This window comes from Falco naumanni, chromosome 10, assembly GCF_017639655.2.
Source record: "Falco naumanni isolate bFalNau1 chromosome 10, bFalNau1.pat, whole genome shotgun sequence".
Classification (NCBI taxonomy): Eukaryota; Metazoa; Chordata; class Aves; order Falconiformes; family Falconidae; genus Falco; species Falco naumanni.
This window is the reverse complement of record NC_054063.1, coordinates 4,607,821-4,629,089: the sequence shown is the minus strand read 5'-3', so window position 1 is coordinate 4,629,089 and position 21,269 is coordinate 4,607,821. Positions and strand designations below refer to the sequence as shown.

The 21,269-nt window shown below is 38.8% G+C and overlaps 1 protein-coding gene across 15 annotated transcripts in view; it reads right to left on the bottom strand.

Moving 5' to 3' along the window:
- PPP6R3 (protein phosphatase 6 regulatory subunit 3) overlaps nt 1–21,269 on the bottom strand; it is a 64,197-nt gene that overhangs the window by 19,613 nt on the left and 23,315 nt on the right. For all 15 annotated transcript variants that reach the window (XM_040609033.1, XM_040609043.1, XM_040609034.1 and 12 more), the window contains 13 exons: nt 20,728–20,960; nt 19,097–19,283; nt 18,073–18,210; nt 17,515–17,580; nt 16,962–17,074; nt 16,180–16,293; nt 15,380–15,509; nt 13,486–13,638; nt 11,363–11,512; nt 10,763–10,827; nt 8,128–8,243; nt 6,319–6,404; nt 1,025–1,111 (listed from right to left, as the gene is read on the bottom strand). In XM_040609033.1, coding sequence (XP_040464967.1) covers nt 1,025–1,111; nt 6,319–6,404; nt 8,128–8,243; nt 10,763–10,827; nt 11,363–11,512; nt 13,486–13,638; nt 15,380–15,509; nt 16,180–16,293; nt 16,962–17,074; nt 17,515–17,580; nt 18,073–18,210; nt 19,097–19,283; nt 20,728–20,960 — 1,638 coding nt within the window. The remainder of the gene's footprint in view (nt 1–1,024; nt 1,112–6,318; nt 6,405–8,127; nt 8,244–10,762; nt 10,828–11,362; nt 11,513–13,485; nt 13,639–15,379; nt 15,510–16,179; nt 16,294–16,961; nt 17,075–17,514; nt 17,581–18,072; nt 18,211–19,096; nt 19,284–20,727; nt 20,961–21,269) is intronic.

Below are 21,269 nucleotides of genomic sequence, written 5' to 3'. Positions count from 1 at the left end.
CCCACTTCCACCACCAGTGAAAGAACTAGAAGATGCACATATTGCAGGTAGGACAGTACTATTACAGAGATGCTGTCACTGTTCTTTAAAATGGCACCAATGATCGCCATAATCAGTCACTGCAAAAATATTCTAATACCATAGTGATTTAAACACTGTATCGTTATCAATTAGTCAGCTATGAAAGCACTGAAATGTCAAGGTGGACACAGCTTTGACTGAAGGTTTCAGTCTGGTTGATCTGAAAATTCTCTAGACATTCACTTTTTTTCTCTCATTAAACCAATTGATAATTATCTTATCTTCGAAACACTCACAAATGAGTTGTCAAAAGCATATACTGAATTTAAAAATAAGTGACCAAGTTCATTGGAAGTTTATTTCAGGAAGATCTGGCTATGCACACTTGTCAGGTATTAAGGGTCTATAAAGTTAAAAACATTTGAACTGCTGGGTACAACCCATCACAGGACCATACTTAGCTCTATGTATTGTTGTGACAGCCGTAGAATTTGTTATTTTGCCAAAAACTATAAATAACAAATCATCCTTGTTTCCTCATCAAAATAAGGGTCAACATTAAAAAAAAAATCTATTAGCAAAACCAAACAAACTCTTATTTGCTTTCACAGCAATTCACACTTGCCAGAGAACACAATTAGAAGCCACCATTTCAAACGCAGTATCTAGTAAGAGCTAAAGTTAACACAGAAACTGCGTTCAACTTAGTCAGACATCTGGCACATAAAACATGCTCTTGGGTATGGTGAGTAGAGTTCTACATACACAGAATGATTGAAGACCAAAAACTGGACGGCACACCAAGATATCATGACTCATTAAAAAGCCATACCTGTGGGTTTGATAAGACAGTTGTGTGCATGCACACGCCTAAGTTTCATTCTAAAATTTCTAGGTTTGTATTTGCTTGTCATGGAAATATAAGCTCCGCTGCTTTTTTTAAAAAAATTGTATTTATACGTACAGAAAAAGTAAATTATGCTGTTTAAAGAATTCAACTCACCTGCTGCAAAGAAGAATCCTGTGAGAAGCCAGTTTCTTTAAAGTCAATTTCATCATCACTGGAAGAATGAATGTGGCAGGTAGTAACCTATACAAAGGAATTCAGTCATTTGCATAGTATATGATGAGTGTACTGGTATTATCTGCCTGGATCTTCAGTTTCATATCAAAACAAGAAACTGATTTATTTTTAGATTTCCCCAACTGCTATACCACATAAAATTCCCTGGAGTATTTCAATAGCATTAACATATGCACGAGCATTAGATACCCCAAAAAAGCCAAGGCTTTTGGCCACTGCAAAATGACTATTTAACACAGAAAAGCCAGTCTTACAGCTGACAGTTGTCTCAAACAACATGAGACTAAACTCATGTCATGTCTTTGTACTGCATTGAATATATCAAACAGCAAGCGAATCAGTTGTCACGAAAACACTATGTTATTTACAGAGATCCTCCTCCTTTCCCATATATAAAATATATTAAAAAATTCAAGGAAAACTGTCTAAGGTATCTACAGGATTTACAAAAACACAAAAGAATTAAACTTCAGAAATCCATAACCAATGTGTACTTGCGGAAACAAACATGGAGTTGTTGCCACAGCAACTGCTGTTTAAAACATTAGCTTGAAAGAAGATTTTTTTTTTTTATTTTATTATCTGACATAGAACTAGTGGCACTAGTTTGTTCAGTGACTACCATCTAAGCAACGTGCTCTTGGAAGTACTCATCTTCAATCAATACAGCACTCCAAAGTAATTTTACCTGAGACAGCAATTAGCTAAATAAGGGTCAGCTGTTGCTACTGTTAAGACCTATTCTATGAAGGATCACTAGTATAAAGCAAACCTACAAATGACAATTTTTACTGTACGATAATATATTGCATTATTCTACACACTCCTACAACTCCATGTTACATATTCTCAAGTCAAGTCAAGCAGTTCGTGAATTCCTTGTGTTTTCTTAAAAAAGTCTATACAAAAGGAGTACAGAAACGCATATAAGGCTTCATACAAGACTGCCACATTTCTATGCTACAGTCAGGACGCATGTGCAAGAGAAATTAAAGCCGTTACCTCAGGTATGTTGTGCTTTTATGCTTTTTCTTTTGTTAGTGTAACAGTTAAAAAAAAATAACTGGAACTGTTTTATTCTTGTACATCTACCACTCAGTCCTGCACTGCACTTTGCATACCAGAAGTGCCCCGACTTAAAGTTACTGAATTTCTGAAGGAAACCTGACCCATTAACACTAAAGCTGTCAGTAAGTGGGAAAAATAGTAATAAACCAAATTCTCTCTCTGGGCTTGTTGAGTCTGGAGAAGTCCAATGACATACTGATGGAAGACATCAGATAATGTATCTCAAATGACAGACCAACTCCATTGAAGGTTAGTGTGCTCACTGTAACTCACTGTATATTTATGAAAGCATTCTCACAAAGCCTGCATGCTTGTCCTGCTTTCAGCTGGGAAAGAGATTATTTTATTCTTCGTAGCTGATGCAGTGCTGTGTTTTGGCTTTGATGCGAGAACAACGTTGATAGCACACTGATGGTTTTGGTTGTTGCTGGGTGGTGTTTATACTAAATGAAGGACTTTCCAGTTTCTTGGGCCCTGCCAGCCAGAGGGCTGGGGGGCACAAGAAATTAGGAGGGGACACAGCCAGGACAGCTGACCCAGACTAGCCAAAGGGATATTCCACACCATATGACATCATGCTGAGTATATGAACTGGGGGAAGAAGGAGGAAGGGGGAGACATCTGGCATTATGGCCTTTGTCTTCCCGAGTAACCGTTACGCATGATGGAGCCCTGCTGCCCTGGGGATGGCTGAACACCTGCCTGCCCGTGGGAGGTAGGGAATGAATTCCTTGCTTTGCTTGTGTGTGTGGGTTTTGCTCTACCTATTAAATTGTTCTTATCTCAACCCCTGAGTTTTACATTGCTTTCCAATCCTCCTTTCCACCCTCTGGGTGAGGGGGAGTGAGCAAGTGGATGCGTGGTGCTTGGTTGCTGGCTGGGGTTAAGCCACAACAATGCTTTGACGTAACTATGGAATGCCTTGTAGCTACAAGGCACTCCACACTCCGTACCACAGCCCGCGCAGCCCTACACACCACCCCCTTTCATGTGGGCATAGTTTGAAACAACAGAAGTTAATATACTTAATCATTTACAACTACAACTTGTTGGGAAAAAGACACCCAAACCCAAAATTATTTAGCTTTAGTTACTACTAAAGAACAGGTTAATCCTCAGTAGAAATCCTGCCCTTACTGCTGTACCAGAAACAAGCCCAGGACTCTTAACTAGACATAGCATCTTCCGCCCCAAACTCTCTGTCTCGGAGCCAACAGGACACAAGGCCCAAGTAACTGCTCTTGTTTTCTGACAGCTGCTGTAGTTTAAGCATAAACCTGGAAGGAGGAACTAGCACTACTCCTCCCTAATAAATAGCAGAATTGTGCCAGGGAAGGGAGTGACCACTGAAAATTGCAGCAATTAGGTCTTTACTTAAAGCTCTCCCTATTGAGAGCAGCTGCTTTGGAACACCCACACATGGCACAGGCACTTGTCACAAATAATTCATTCTAATATGTGGCTTTTTTGCCTCATTTCCTGGTAACACTGAGAAGAATCTTCTGAAGAGAAAGGAACTACATGGTGATTTTTAAGGCAACCGTGAATGATTAGTCCTCTAGACTTACTTTTACACTTAGTGGCGGCTTATTATCCTCACCTGGTCTTTAAGTATACCTCATGAACATTTAATATCATTACTAGTATTGGAAGGATGGCACAAAGATACATCTGAAGTCATAAAGTCTCCTGTACAAATCTAACATAAATTGTATAGCATTCTTCACAGTACTAGCATCATTAATGCGCCCTGTCTAAAGAGAAAATGAACTCCACACTTGTTTAATCTTCAGCTAGGTAAGTGTAAGCGGGTAAAGCTTAGCCAAGTACTGCCTGCCTTCTACCAAAAGGACAATTAGCAGTATAAAAACAAAAATAAACTTCCTGTGAAGTCTCTAAAGTGTATTGGGTAAACTGAGATAGTTCTGCTACATGCTTACCTCCAAGTCTGCCGTGAATGTTGTTTTACAAAACATACCAAGAACGTTTTTGAAAGACAGAAAAGGAGAAAGAGAATGAAAGGAAGAGTGTTGACAGATTTACAATCAACATCCCTGATGTAAAACTGACAAAGAATAGTCTCATGGCAGCAGCAGTTCAATTACACATGAGAGCCCAGGACCCACACCTTGCTCTGTTACAGTAAAAGAGCTTTGTTGAGCACCAAATGACTGAAGCATTGGAAGTACTCACAAGATCAGTTATTTCCACAGCCTTCACACAGCTAACTTATTTACATTTTTTTAATGACCTTCACATCCTAAGAGTATGCATACACGTAAAGACCAGATCATCTCAGCTTAGCAAATCCAGTAAGTTGACTGAAGATGATAAAGTCTAACAGTAAACCACAGTTCTGTCATTCAGATCAGGAACCGGGCGCTCAACTATTTTGTCACCCATGACTAGATTCTGCTCAACAGCAGCTTGCTTAGGACAGAAAAACCATGAACCACGTAAATAAGTCTGCTCATCTACCCAGCAATAAATTTTCTATGGATTAGCCATATATTAAGAAAGGTGTGCTTAGGATCTTGTGCTGGTGACATTGAACACCCACACTTTAAAAAAGGTATATAGTTTTTCAGGTATAAACACTAGTTCTGGTAAGCTGTTTTAACCCAGGATGCTTTCATCAGCTTACAGAAGAGCTCAAACTCTCCAACATACCAAACTGTCCAGGTTTTCAGATGGAGAGAACAAGTCTGTGGAGACCAAAGCACAGATCAAAAGTAAGAAAATATGGGACAGTATAACTGCAAGTACTGTGGGGTTATGCTTTCAGGACACATCCATACAATAACCATAACTTAAACTTGACTCAGTAAAACAACAAGCTGAGTTTTCCAAGAGATCTGTCTTTTAGTATCTCCTACGCCGCACTGTACTACCCACTACTGTTTATCATTCTACTAATCCAAGGCTCATGAGACTTGATCATGCAAGCAGGAACAAAGTCTATATGTTTAGATATTCAAAGACACAGTATTTTCCAGATGGCATTTTAGATATAAGAATTTGTTTTAATAATCCTTATTTCTATTCATCTGAGTATTGTTGAGTTTGGAGATGTTTTAAATGAAGTTTTTACTGTTGTTACATCAAGTACATCCAAGTAAATGACCGTGTATCTAGAGAGCTAATTATCTTATAAAGTTAAAAATCACCTTAAAATTCCACCTCTTTAGATGACTCTTCTCTTGGTCTTGACCAAGAAGTAGTTTCTAACAAGAGTAACACACTATTGTGCAAGCACTATGAACAAATTTGCATTCAGAGCCTCATGGAAAAACTACTATTTGTACATGATTTGGTCTTGCCCACAAGTTGCACAGTTCCAGATTAATCTCCTATCACTTCTGTTGCCACACACATCATGTTAGCACTATGTTCCAGTTGCTATATTATGTTGAAATAGTAAATTTAACCATCTATCAGCCTTACAACCCAATTAATACAGGAATGAAGCTAATGAAGCCATGTGCAAAGCATTCCTGGAGAAGACAGGTGTATTAAAATTCATTAACTGTCCTTGACATTGGAAACAGTCTCTGCTTATTAAAGTCTCCCAGTGATTACTCTTAAACTGCATGTTGCTCATGATTGCACAAAACCTCTTTATACTTCCACTTAAGTTTAAAGCTTCTTTTCCGTAACTATTACCACTACTGCTGTGTGCAGGAGAAATAGCACATGTGCACTACAAAAGCCCACGAAGTTACTTAGGCAACGTCAGTAACACGTGCAGTGGGATGCAGGTAGCATTCTCCCATTAAACATATATGCTTATTTACATGCAGTAGATAGAGCAACTAACACCACCTCCTGTAGTTTTAGTTTGTAGTTTTCAAGCAGACAGGAGCTTTCAAAGACACCAACTTGAGGTTGCAAAGAAATCTTCCTTCTTGATGATCATCTGGGATGAGCTATACAAACTGAACTACTGCAAGATTCCCGTACAAGATATTAATGATATGGCTTTAGCTGAAGTGTAAACTAAAGAATTTCTAGTTCCATAGCTCAGCAGCTAGACGCACCTACTAACACAAGTACATCGTAGTTGGGAAGACTGGTTGTGCTGCTGACGAGAAACAAGGGCCCAAGTAAACTGCAACAATTTTGCTACCTTACCCATTACTACTTACCAGGTCCACTGTATTCCTCTTGTTAGTCTCTCCTAACGAGCTTGTGCAGAATGTCTCCCATCGCTCTCTGACCTCCTCAGGAAGCTCTAGCACAGGAAACAAAAAAATCCCAATTTGATACTATTGACAACAGAGCACCACTTAATTTTTAATTGTTCTCTTCTGCTCTACCAGAAGTACTGCAAAGAGCATGCACATCCCTCCTAAATCCATGATTACTCCATCTACCAAACAAGTCCAAATTAAGCAGGTATCTATCTTTTCACATTTATTTCAGAGAGACTTCAGCAAAGGTTTAAGGATGGTAGGTTTTAAATTGAATACATCAATAATATTTTCTTCTTTTATCCAACAGCTACTTTTTAATTTAAGTTTGATTTGCAGAACCACAAATGGTCAGGGTTGGAAGGGACCTCTGGAGATAGCCTAGCCCAAGCCCCCTGCTAAGGCAGATTCACCTAGAGCAGGCTACAGAGTCACATCTAGGCAGGTTTTGAATGTCTCCAGGGAAGGAGACTCCACAGCCTCTCCAGGCAGCCTGTTTCAGTGCTCCATCACCCACAAGGTAAAGAATTTTTTCCTCTGATTCAGAAGGAACTTCTTGTGTTTCAGTCTGTGCCCACTGCCCCTCATCCTATTGCTGGGCACCACTGCAAAGAGCCTGGCCCTGTCCTCTCAGCACTCGCCCTGGAGAGATGTGTGTGCATCGATGAGATCCCCTCTCAGCCTTCCCTTCCCCAGGTCGGGCAGGCCCAGCGCTCTGTCCTGCTTTCAGCTGGGAAAGAGATTATTTTATTCTTAGTAGCTGGTGCAGTGTCGTGTTTTGGCTTTGATGTGAGAACAACGTTGATAGCACACTGATGTTTTTGGTTGTTGCTGGGTGGTGTTTATACTAAATGAAGGACTTTCCAGTTTCTTGGGCCCTGCCAGCCAGAGGGCTGGGGGGCACAAGAAATTAGGAGGGGATACAGCCAGGACAGCTGACCCAGACTAGCCAAAGGGATATTCCACACCATATGACATCATGCTGAGTATATGAACTGGGGGAAGGAGGAAGGGGGAGACATCTGGCATTATGGCCTTTGTCTTCCCGAGTAACCGTTACGCATGATGGAGCCCTGCTGCCCTGGGGATGGCTGAACACCTGCCTGCCCGTGGGAGGTAGGGAATGAATTTCTTGCTTTGCTTGTGTGTGTGGGTTTTGCTCTACCTATTAAATTGTTCTTATCTCAACCCCTGAGTTTTACTTTGCTTTCCAATCCTCCTTTCCACCCCTCTGGGCGAGGGGGTGGGGTGGTGTGAGCAAGTGGCTGCGTGGTGCTTGGTTGCCAGCTGGGGTTAAACCATGACACTCCCTCCAGCCCTTCACCATAAGGGAGATGCTCCATCCCCTCATCTCTGCAGCCTCTGCCAGCCCCTCTCCAGCAGTTCCCTGTCCCTCTGGAACTGCGGAGGCCCAGCACTGGATGTGGCACCCCAGATGTGGCCTCACCAGGGGAGAGTAGAGGGGGAGGATCACCCCCCTCGACCTGCTGGCCACGCTCCTGATGCCCCTCAGGATCCCACTGGCCACCTTGGCCACATGGGCATGCCCTGCTGGCCCATGGGCAACTTGCTGCCCACCAGAACTCCCAGCCTTTCTCTGCAGAACTGCCTTCCTGCGGGTCACCACCCCTAGTCTTACTGCATAAGTTTGTTCCTCCCTAGGTGCAAGACCTCACACTGGCCTTTACTGAACTTTCTGCAAATTCATTTCCTCAGAATTTGGTAAAGAAAGCCATTAGGCAAACTTAAGACCATTAAGATTACCTTTAATGAGCTGTTGTACTAGTGTACTGTTTGGCCCCTTATCTGTACTATGCACAATACAGTTTGCTATCCTTGTCAGATGACCCATATAGCCATGCCGTCTTCCTCCTTCAGCCCTGCAAGAAAAAAGGAATTTAACTGCCTGCACTCAGAGCAACTGTGCTATCATATTTCGTTATAAAACCTACCAGAGTCAAGAAGTTAGAGAAGACGAATAGAGTAGGTGTTCTTAAGCAGAACACTTGCATCCTAAAACCAAAAGGTTCACAAAAATACTCAAGAATTTAAGAATCCAACTGGTTTGGCTACATTGAGCCAGCTTCAAAGACTTAACAAGCATGTAAACTACCAAGAAGGAAGTGCAGAGTTTCTGAACAGGTTATTTCTGCTTTCACATTTGTGTGTGTGGGTAGAAAGAAAAGCATACAGCATTACCAAGATAATGACAAAATTAACAGATCCACAATTTTTAGGAAATTTTTGTTGCTGAGAGCATTTCTCAAAACTCAAATTACACTGAATGGTCTCTCAGAGCTTTGAGTATATGATCAAAAGTTAAATTCTTAAATCCTAAGCACACTCTACTATTGCAGAGTTTCTTAACATTACATTTAGCATACAGAGCTGAAATGGCATGAACAACTGAAATTTAAGTTAGGATCATTGCTTTCCTGACGTTTAGGAGTGACATTTAAGTGAACACCAAAGATACAATTACAAGGCAATTCAAAGATTTTTTTTTTTTTCTTGCATACAAAGATGTAACAGAACTGCTTTGTAGAAACAGGAGCTACCAGTTTTTAGAGTACTTAGAGTTGCTACGATCAACTGGAACTGTTCTAGATCTGACCAAAGAGCTAAAGTGAGAGCTCCAACCTGAACTGAATTTCTAGCATTTAGCTGCAAGTTAACCAGATATTTGCGTGTCAGCTTTTCAAGGTTTTTATCTTATTTTATATAAAAAGCGCAAAATAAAGTAAGACCCACTCAATTGGCTAGACAAAAACCCCATGACTGAGTTTTTTGTAAATTGGCAGCAGTTCAGCAAGTAGCTTATGCTATGCAAACACAAATCACATTACTTGATCTTCCACCACCACCACCATCATCATCACACAGAGGTAACTGAAATTATATCAATGCCAGATGTCACGAATGAAACTGTATCACATTGCTCACAGGAACAAATTGACAAAGAGATTCCAGTCTTGTTTCCTTGACTGCTTAAGCAACAAGTCCATTCAAAACAAGCAACACATGATGATGGCAAAGGTTATTTCTAATACAGGATATACCATAAAGAACATTTGTATTTGACAAAGCGGACTGAATAGTCACTGCCTAGCCAGAAAGTCTAGAATATGATTGTATCCTCTGTTAGCAAACGCTTATTAATCCCACTGAATCAAACAGCTTTTTACCAGCAGAAAGCATTTTAGAAAACTCCATTTCCTGAAGCAGCTAAGGTAAAAATATTTTTATCTTAAAGCCTTATCTTTTATATTTGGAGTCATACCCACAAAAAATTGGATTAAGGGGTGAATTACTTAGCCTGATTGTGCTTTTATCTGGAAAGAATTGATTTTTATTGGCGAGAAACAATCTGAGGTTTACTACAATATTTTCCCTATTAGTATTTGCAAATGTGACACTAAATGTCTAATTCACCCATATAATAAGCACTTGATCAAGAACATTCTTATCCAACCAAAGAACAGTTTTAGGTTGGATCTACGGAAATAGCCTTCCATACTTCTCTCCTATGAGAGTCTAGATCCTGTTAAACTTGGCAGTTCTCTAACCTCAGGAGAATATGATAGAACACATTTGGGAACACATGTTTTCTATAGTTAATAAATTAAGTCACATTCCCTTTCTTCATAGCATCCTCTTCACCTACCTCAACACTCTTATTTTCAGGTCAGTTACATTAGCCACATATTTACTACCTGATTCACAACAAATAGGAAGAGGAGTATTCTGGGGAGTAGAACTGTCTCAAATAACACACTAGCAAACCAGCAACACTATCTCAAGTCACCTAACTCAGTATTTTGACAGGTCAGAGCTAACATTTAGGGTTCAGTATCTCCTGAGCCAAAGGAGCTTTCTGAAAGCTGTTTTACCACCCCAGGTGAAGACTGACTTTTTTTTTTTGCTCTTGTTGTGAATACAGGTAATGTTAGCTTCTGAAATTTCCATCCTTTCACAAACACACACACTTTAAAAAGTTAGTCCGTGCTGCGGACTTGGCTTTTACTACTTAGGAGTCTGCTGCTCCCCAGTACGTAACATGCCTTGATGTGTTCCTAAGTTTTCAGTTGCTTACTGGAGAGAAGTACTGCCTGTCCTCTCAAAACTTATGGTATGTTTCTGTACTTGATGATGGGTAGACTTCAAAGATCACAGTACTATCTTATACATGGCAAGAGTGACAAACTACTGTATTCTCAAATAGTCATGAGAAAAAGCATTAGAATGCTACCAAAAGCAGTACAAGAGAGCACTTTAATCCAAATATTAACATAGATGTGTTTTTAGGACTGGTCAGATGAGTTACGAATTGGCCATACATTCATTTACAATTCAAGTCTTATGCAGGTAATTGCAGGGAATGAGAAAACTAGTTACTCACTGTTTCTTCTCATTCATCTCCCATGCTTCAAGTATTCGTTCTATTAATTGGCACTTAAGGAAGAGCTGTCAAAGAAGCAAAATATGCTTAGCAGCAGTAAAGTGGAACACTTACTCATTTTACAATTGATTCTAACAAATACTAAAGTCTTACAAGACAACCAGTTCCAGGTTCAGGATAAGTCCTTTCATTATTAAAGGGTTTAAAGTTCAGAAGAGGCAGTCAGATCCCAACCAAAAACCTAAAAGCTAAACCTATATTAATTCTACTTCTCCTTATAGCTGCCGAGTTGTAGAAGCATGACGCTATTGAAATAGCAATTTTAATTCTTAACAATGCAATTTTAATACTTAAGAGGAACAACTTCAAGGAAACTAAATACTTGCAGCTCTGCACGCATGCTCACTTTGGGACAACAAAACTCTATTCTATGGCACTTTCAGATTGAACACCCTGAACTAACATTTAAAAAAAAAAAATATTCTTGTTCATCATACACGTAACTCAAGTAAAATTGGGGTATACTTTATGTAAGAGTAACTGCTACGATAGCCTGAACACAGAAAAACTCAGGAGATTCCCAAAAACCCCACAACTTACATGTTTCAGTAAGAGATTGTCCCCAGTGGAATCCTGATCTGTAATTGTGCCATTTTCTGTGCTTTCAAGAGGACTTGCAAGAATCAATGCAATACAGATTTCTACTTGAGTATGCAAAAAGTTGTTCCATGTATACTTAAAGAACATGTCCTGAAAAACAAATTCAACAAGGTTTACAGAAACCAAGGATGTTTCATTAAACATAACCAGTAGACTCACCCCAACAAGTTATCTGAATGACTACGCTAGAATAAATTCTTTGAGTTTTACAATAATTATTACTGTGCAAGAAAAATTTGTGACCTACAAAAAAGTTAGTTCTTGTGCTGGCTGTTATCTGAACACAAGCACCACACCATCATACTGGATCAGAACAAGAACTCAGCTGTAACTGAATTTATCCTGGGGGTAAACAATAACACACTTTCAAAGGACAAAGGGAGGAACGACACTCCCCACTTCCACTCTTTCCGCCAGCTACAGCCCAGAGGGTCCCAGAGTCAGAAGGGTTATTTATGACCTCAGTAGCCCTTAACATGTTTCTTTTTCCACTTTACCTTCTAGCATCTACAATACCATTATACTGTGCTCCTCATTTCAGTGAGATTCCTTACAAAGTCGTATTGACCTGTTTTGAACTAGTCATCTACTAACTTTATTCTATTACAGAATGCTACCCCAGATAATCTAGCTGCAGTTTAAGATTAAATGCCTTACACAGTAGAGAAAAAATACTGAGTTTGGATATGTTTAGTCATTTAGTCATGTTCCCAGTTCTCCACGTTTTTCCTTTTAAACATAGTGAAGACTTTTTTTTAAGCTTTATGTTGAGTTTTTAGACTACTTACTGCAAAATTCAAATGATTGCTGTCACTGGTAAAATGAAATTAGTTATGGAAATGAGTGCAGTGATTGGAACAGTATTAAATAATTTAAGTCTCATTCAAAAACCAGCTAAAGATCTTCAGTTTTCCTTCTAATGACATCCTCCCATAAAGATACTCTACCAGAACTAGATACCTGCTTTTCCTAAGTTAAGTACGCACAGTAAAGCATGTGCTGTTTCAGCAAACAGCACAAAGCACCGGTAAGTTTATACGGCTGTAACAACTTTTCCTCCGTATGTAAAACCGGCAACAGAAAAGCATGTTCAAAATTCATGGGATTTAGTTTACAAAACAATATACTTAAGAATATGCCAGTGTTCATAGCACGTACGTTCCCTTGGACAACACATTTAGAAAAAACTTCAGTTACAGTGAGGTTAGGTGCTAACTTGTATGAGAACAGCTACCTGCAAACCCAAGCTGTGCAGAGAAACTGAGATGAAGATATTACAAATGCAGCTGCATTGATTAGTCAAAGGAAAAAGGGCTTTTAGACTAACAGAATTTAGGGCAGAGAAAATATTTATACTTCAAGTTTGCAACCGCCGCCTTAGAAGCAGAAGCTTTATGTGTTGTACTCGGAAACTGCAGTGTAAGTTCCCTCATGTTTTGATAGTTAATTTTTTAACCGATACTTGAATTTTTTTGGTCAAGCTAAACACAAAGAATATGTCCTACTATAGTTGAAATACGAGGTAGGAAAAACTCTAGGTATACATTCCACATTAGCAAAAAGCAGAGAGTCAACTGAAAGTTTGTTGTGCAACATTTTGCTTTCAGATGTTTGAAGGCACACGAGCTACCAAGAATAACTGCCCCTTTATAGGCCAGTACCGAGATACCATTTGGTGTACCACATGAGAGACAAAGGGGTTTTAAAGGAACAACTTGGGAAAAGAATGAAAACAGCAGGAAAGCCTTGAACACAGCTGAATACTTGAGAACATACAGATGAAAAAATAAGCTTGTTCAGAAAACCACTTCATGTATTTCTAGAGGTGTAAATAAGAAAGAAACCAGTGAGCAGAGGAAAATGTTGACTTCAGACTATCAATTTAACAGTAAAGCCCAATACTAAAAGTTCTTAAACAGTGCAACAGAAGCCAAGCCACACCACAGATATGCAAAAAAGTTAAGGTAGGAAATATACGACAAATTTTCTGCAGTGACAGAAAAAAACTGACAAGATCTTAATAACAATCTGTAAAAATAAAGGCAGCAGCATAAACTTCTTACCAGTATTACTCCTATGCTGTTAAGCTCTATAAGCTCCTGATTCACACTGCTTGTATTCGTCTGTAAAAGGCTAGATATTAATCTAATCACGTTTAAACGCGTGTTTCCCACAGGTGGATCCAATACACCCCAAGTTGTCTTCATGACACCTTTCTGAAAATGAAACAAGGATATAACAGACCCCATTAAAATACATAAAATAAGCTTTTAAAAAACAGCTCATTACTATGCACAATGGTAAGAGCAGTGCTTAAAAATACAATACAATCAATCCTTGAGCAGCAGTCTTACCTTCACTGTGCAAAAAAGCAATTTTCAGTTCTGAACACTATAGCTTATTTTAACTCCATAGACAGGGAATAATAAAAACAGCCACATGAAACCAGTGACATTGTCAAAACCGATGGTTAACTACAGACAGAACCTCAAAGTAGATGCACATTCTACCCAATCTTGAAATTAGGAGATACTACTTGGGAAGTGCTTCTCCCTGGTTAAGCCAGCCATAGTCTACACAAAACAGCTAGGTAGACAGTTTCTAAATATTTAATGCCTCAACCACCCGACCTTCACATACCTGAAAACAACTTCATTAAGCAACAGGCTTCTCTAGTATCTTATTCTAATTTTAGCTGGTTAACAAATTGGAACTGATGTCACGTAACTAAGTGCCAGCCAATAAGAGAAATCTTGTGTTAGCTACTGTAAAAGCTAAAAATCTAGTAGCAAATATGCTACGAGCCTGAGAATTCATAATGAAAATGTCTTCCAATCTTAAGGCACAAACAGGTTTTCGTGAAGAGACCACTACTGCCTTCTGTAACACTGAACGCCACTTTTGCCTGACCAGTACCACCCTTGCATCAGAAAAGGTAAGTGACAACCTGCTAGCTCATTTCTCCATTCCTTACATAAAGCAATGATCTAAGGATGGTCATTTAACTAGTGCTTAAAACGATCAGACTCAATAACTCTAACTCCACTAGATGACTTATTCAAATGCTAAGTATGAGTATTTTCTGATGATTAGACAAGTACCCTCTGTGACCCTGCTTTTACTGTAATACAGACCTGTATCTTGCCACATTGTTGCAATAAGCAAAAGAGTTTCTTTGCATTATCTTTCTGCATTTGGAAATCCTGAGGTCTCATCTTCTCCCAGCTAAAATAAACTGTAACACCACCTTAACTCCCTACACATCTGGTATTTCATACACCTCAGGTCTTTATTTCCACTTTGGCCCACAGGTCCTTCTTTCTTATGGACCATGGCACTCCGTTCAGGGTGCAGCACCCCAGCTGAAATTCTGCCAGTGAAAATTTGAGTGGAAAAATATGAAAGGATCATAGGTAAACCCCCTATTTATACATCTTCTATTTATCTTTTTGCAACAGCCTGACACAGTTAAGTTGCTTAAATCAGTTGAAAAGCCCAAAGAATTTAACATGCCTAGAGTGCCAGGTGCATGCTGTGGAGCTGGTCTACTTGTGTCCTGGGCAAGTCTAGAGAAACGTGGGCCATGCTGAAGTTCCAGACAACTGAAGCATCCATAGTCTGTGTTTCCTATTCTGCCAGGATTTCCAAGGGGAGGGGGAAGAGGACCCACCTTAAGAATATTTAGCAAATCCCTTTTCATTGCTTTCAAAAAGTATGAATTGCTTCAAGGCTATTCTGCCAATTAAAGTTTAAGCTGGAAAACCCTATCAAGTAGCACAACACATTGGTTCAGGGACACTAATGAGCAGCAAAGCTCACAAGAGGCTGGGAAGGAGGCTGGGTACTTGCCCAGACGTTGTCAAACTGCATTTTGTCTGTTGTTATAACCTGCCTAAGATACAGTCACATAGCAACAGTCTTGTTTCAATTAATTTGGTAAAGTTAGGTTTCACTTACTTTTGGAGGCTCAAGTAAGAGTTCATGGAAGGATGAAAGTCGTGCTTTTATGGCTTCTAAAACACTTTTGTTGACCGAATATGTTGAATTGCTCATGCCTGGAGGACAGATCTCTATATGGCCTTCAAATCTAACACACACAAGCAAAATCTGATAATTAATATCAAAACTAGTTGTAAAGCATCTTTAAGGTATGATTTTGAGAGTGTCACAGTTCTGAAGGCACGTGAAAAGAGGCGGCCAGCAAAAAGATCACGTTACAAATACAAATTAAGTGTGAATTAATGGTTGAACAAGATTTTTCTAAACACCATCTCTAGTATTTTTAGGTTTATTGTGCTTGAAATCACTGATATAGTTTTGAGATTAAACACTACAGCTGTTTTTTCCTCTTTTGAAGCAGATCAAGAGCTTCATTCATCTATCCTGAACAAACAAGTTGAATGTACCAGAGATCTGTTCAGCGGTTTCTCAAAATGAAGTTGTAATAAAACTCTGAATTTAAAAAGCTAGAACCCATTCGTTGCACTGTACATATTTACTCTATTCCTTGTATGCAGAAACAAATTGATGAAATGCAGTTAGTCTGATCTGTCACATGACAGTTAACTGGCCTGCAGAAAAGACCAGTCACTTGGTGAAATTGTAGCAATGCCAACTGCAATCACTTAGTTTCCTTTTACTTACACAACAGACCACAGAAGTAGTTCAGTCATAAGCATACGGAAGACACTTGCTAATGTTGAGCAGTAGTTTAATTAAATTACACAGGCATAATTTAAGCCAAATAAAAGACTTACGTCTGTCGTCGTGTCTCAAGTAAGGTCAAGAGTATTTGGATTGCACTGACTATTGCAGATTCATTTTTTTCTTTATGAAAAATATTAGACAGCAGCTGCTCTATGATTTCTTGTCTGAAAAGAAAAGCATTGGTATCAGATACAACACTACTTCAAGATAGAGCTGTTAACAGAAGTAGCTACCATTTACCTATGTAAAATTAATAAAGGGATAATAAAAAGAAAGCCAGTAGCTATTTCAAGCTAGCAGGTACCGCTAGGACAATCACTCCCATCCTCACTGCCACAATGAAATTCTCCTATTAAGATCACAGAATCATTTAGGTTGAAAAAGTCAGATCAAAAACCCAATTCAGCTTGCCGTAACAGCCACACAAGCCTAAAACCTATAACCAAAAGAGAATACAGAAGCACCTCCTCTGGCAGAAACACACACCTAGATTAACTGAAAACAAGTAAGTGATCAAAGCCAAAGTCTCCCACGCGTACACTGCACAGTATCAAACTGACCTCTACACATCTGATCCCACTTGGCAGCGCAGGAAATATTTTAATGAGACAATCCCCACCCTCCCCCCATGAAGTCCTGCTCTGCTTACTTGCAGAGTATTTTTATTAATATATTTTTTAAAGTATTTATTTTAAATCACACAGATGACAGGTAGCCAAGAAAATTCACCTGAAAAGCGGGGCTCTCCATTTCTAAAGGTTTTCAAGGTCAAAAGTTAAACCCCATAATTTTTATGAACTGAAAATAAAATCAGAAATTCAAACCAACTTACTTCTCTAGACTGGCAAGCAGTGGATCTGGTTCTGAACTGTTCTGTACTTGTAACATCTGATCTCTGCTTAGACGAATAATTTCACAGAGTGACTGTGATGCATTTGAATGCCTCTGGAACAGAAAAACATAGCTTTTCACTGTAAAGTAATAACATACTGGACTAATTCTTCAATTAAAAACTGTGAAAGATTCAACTCCGAAAGAGTCTCTCCTACCCCAAAATATTCAAGCAATAGCTTCATGCCATAATTAAGACTCAACAAGACAAAAAAAACCTTGATGCATGGGGCAAGAATCTATTTCCAGTATTAAAATAGCGAAACACTAGAGTTTAATCTTCAAACAGCACTGCACATGCATAAAGCTTTGACCAGGATCTGATGGGGGCGGGGGGCAGCGGGTGAAAAAACCCTATACATCCTCCCTCAAATGATCCACACCTAAACTGCTGAAATGAGCAAACAGAAAACAGTGAAACTAAGAAGTTTTCACATTACGTTGTACAACTTGCTGAATAGACAGACCCAGAAGAGTGTCAGACCAATACTTACATCTTCATCTTGAGATGGATGTACTATTTCCACAAGCCGCTGGATAATTCTCTCCTCATTTAGCCACTGAAAAGTTTTTGTGGGCATTAGTAACAATGTCATCCAAGTGAACAAATTAAATGGATAGAAACTAACCAAAACTAGTTGTTTGACAATTATCACAAGTCATACTGTTGATATTTCTAAAAAAGGACTAACAATACTTCAGAAGACAGGAAAAAATTAAAATCACTGTTTCTGAGCAACTGTAAAAAAGAAAGCCTTATGTATAATTTTTAAATAAGCTTTCTGATGCCAAGAAGTGTTTAGTAAGGTCCAAAACTTTTTTAAAACTGCATCTAGCAGTGTTAAATTAGATACTGAAGAAGAGAGGAAGAGACCAGCCACTCAGGTTCTAAGCTGTCCCCACAAATGCTCTGGCTCCACTACAAAAGTATTGGCAGCTTGAAGCAAAAAGAATCCCACACGTCTAAGAAATAAGCTTTGTAAAACCAGCAGAAGATAAGCCACTTTACAGTTCACACATCAAACAAAAGTCTTTCAAGACATTTTACTTACATTTAACACTTCTTGCCGGGGCTGTGGAGGTTCTATGCAAGTCAGTAGTCTGAGCAACAAGTCCATGATTGCAGAGGTCCCTATGTGCTTAATAATGAGGTCTACAAAATCATGCTTCCTCTTTAAAAAATCCACAATCTAGAAATTAAGAAGCCAGTTTACATTTGCTTATCTGGATTTTACATGGTAAATCACACCAACCAGTTTTGATTCTCTCTCCTACCAAATTGAGAAAATAAACGAGAACATCTTAAATGCTTTTGCCACTTAAAGCTTGCAGTACAAGGTGAGATAAAATAATACACACGTGTAGAGTAGCAAAAGTGGCACAGAACAGATTCATACTATATGCGGTATGTCTTGGTCCTCCTTCCACGCCCAACTTGCTGACCATGAACTACTTATACCCCAATGCACAGTCAGTTTTCCTTTTGGTATGAATTACTCTCATTCCTGCTTAGTGAGCAAAGCTCAACACAGCAAAACTTTAACATAATCAAGCAAGCTCTGTATTTGTTTCTATTAAAGATACAAAACAGTCAAAACTTAATTCATCCAGGTATGAGCACCAGTCATTGCAGCTGATGGCAGGACTGGGCCACATGAAGAGACTACAACGTTTCTGAACAAGGACTCAATATGTCTGGTCTTATTTAGTAACAATTCTTCACACCAAATCAGACCCACTCCCATTGATTCAATTCAGCTACCTTCACCTCTAACAGCAATTAATGCAAATATCACCACGTAACATACTGAACTAAGCTAAGCCAGAAAGTAAACACACACACTGATCGCACAAATAGCTCAGGCAAATCTGAACCAAATACATGTTACTCATCCAGATATTTCTTAATCATGTGCATACCGTAAAAGAAGTTAGCATCTTCAACTAGTATGGAAGTTGGAACACTCTTTTTTGACCCTGCTGCTATCCCTCAAACATACAGTCTTAAAGCAGCACTACTAAGTAGTACAACTTTATTAGAGCACTTGTTACACTGGAGAGCTTGTAAATATTTACCTGTTCTGGTTTTCTGCTTATAAGAATACTTAGCACCTTGCTGAAGAAACTGGCCAGTAAAGGGTTTAGAGGAGATTCATTTAAGAGGAAGCTGTACAGTTTCATAAGTAAGGATTCTTCTTCTCCCAGCCTATCATTGATCTGTGAGACATCCGATGTAAGCAGCTCACAGGATATGTTTGGATACCTGGGGAAAAGAAAATAAAATTATCCACCACTTATACTTCAAAGCTGTCATATTTCCAGCTCTGAATTCAAAACCTGGTAAGGCTTTTGACCAAGTTTTCAAGCAGGGTTGGTCTGCGCTAATTAAAGCGGCAAACTATTGCAAGGTAACATAATTGCACATTTAGCCTACAAGCTCTGTTTCTTCACTTAAGAAATGGCCTACTCTGTTCTTCAGTAGCAACAGGACAACACTAGGGAAGTGAGGAAAAGAAAGGGCATGCTTTTATTTTAAGATCTATTGTTAAATCCATCTGTTCAAATACTGATCTCATTTCAGAAGCCACTTCATTTTCTGAAGGGGAAAAAAGTTAATTACCAAGAAATTAAGCAGACTGATAGTACTGCACCAATACTGGGGAAGGAGCAGTGTGTTTGCCCCTTTCTAACATAACATTGATTATATTAAAAAGGTCAAAGGAATAGCTTTAGGATTATTTTTATATATATATCTCAATTACGTAGAAACTCAGTAAGCTAAGTCTGACAAAGCCTGCAAAACTAGCTATTTCTGACTCAGTGTCATGAAGCGGTACTACAGTTCAGAACACCAAGTAATTAAACCAAAGTGTCATCAAGACCAGTAATTTCCTGCACTTGACAGCACTATCACACACTCACACTAAAGTTAACTGACAGCATCAGCAGCTTACTCTAAGTGAAAGATGCTTCAATTACAAACTCTACTAGTAACACTTACAGGAGGAGGTTTGGTTTACCAGAAATTAAGTGCTGCAACTAAGAGTATAGCTTATTTCACTTTTTTTTTTTAACATACTGTTTTAAGAAAAAAGCAGCCTTCTGCATGGGCAACTTTAAAGTAGGCCAAAAATGGCAGAAGTGCTTTTATATGAATTGCTAGGTTGACTTTTGAGCTTGAACCTTCCCAGCAAGGTAGCTGAACTCATGGCCATACCGAATTCTTTCAGTTCTAGGTCTACAAAGGAAAACACCAGCAATTAAGACATTAAGTACATTCTTTCAAGGAGTGCTACATATGCTTTTGAATAAGCATCTTCAAAACATCCTACCAGTCATCAATAAAAGCTAAGCACTTAACTAACTGTACTACCCAAATAAGGTTTTTCATTCAACTATTTTCTTATGAATCACAACTACAAGATTCTTCATATGAGTTCTTATTTTTTTTTTAAGCGTCCTTTAAACAGCAACTGGGGTTTGGAAGCATTTGTAGGTAAGAGGCTTTCGTTTAGAAAATATGCAAATACATAGAACGATTTTTTTAAAAGTTCTACAAAGCCCACTGATGACAAACTTGCTCTATAAAGATACCAGTATTGTACTACACACCAGCATGCAGGGATTCAAAACACACTATCAAATTAACTGAAGTTACCCTTCTTTCCACCTTCCCAAATTTCCCCCACCCCCAAGAGTTTTCCTACTTATATCGAATTTTTTCATCCATGTCTTGAGGTGGCTCTTCAATTATAAATGAAACTAAGTCTTCCAAACATTCTGACTTCAGCAGAAACTCTATAAGTTTGCGATTCTGAGCCTTGCACTCTTGCAGAACATCTTCTTCATCCATCAATTCCTTCAGTGTTACATCTTCTCTCTCTAGAAGTGTATCTATGTGGGATGACGAATGGAGATCAAATTTCCAAAACATGCTGGTCTGGATAAGAAGAATACACATAAAGCATTAAGTTTACAAATCTATTTAAGCAGTAGTATTATTTGTAGTATCACTTCATAGTAGTACTTCATAGCTTTTAAGCCCAGAAGTATCTGCACACAGACATTTTCTAGAACTCACAAGACAACAGTAGATGCTGATGATCAAAAGAGTTACAAAATCAGGCTTGATTAAAGATGACTGAATACTATGTAGTAATTTTTGTACCTTTAGCAATAGCCAATATTCTAACTTCCAAAGATAAAGTTAGGCAGCTCCAGGGTTTTACTTACATGGAAGGAACATGCT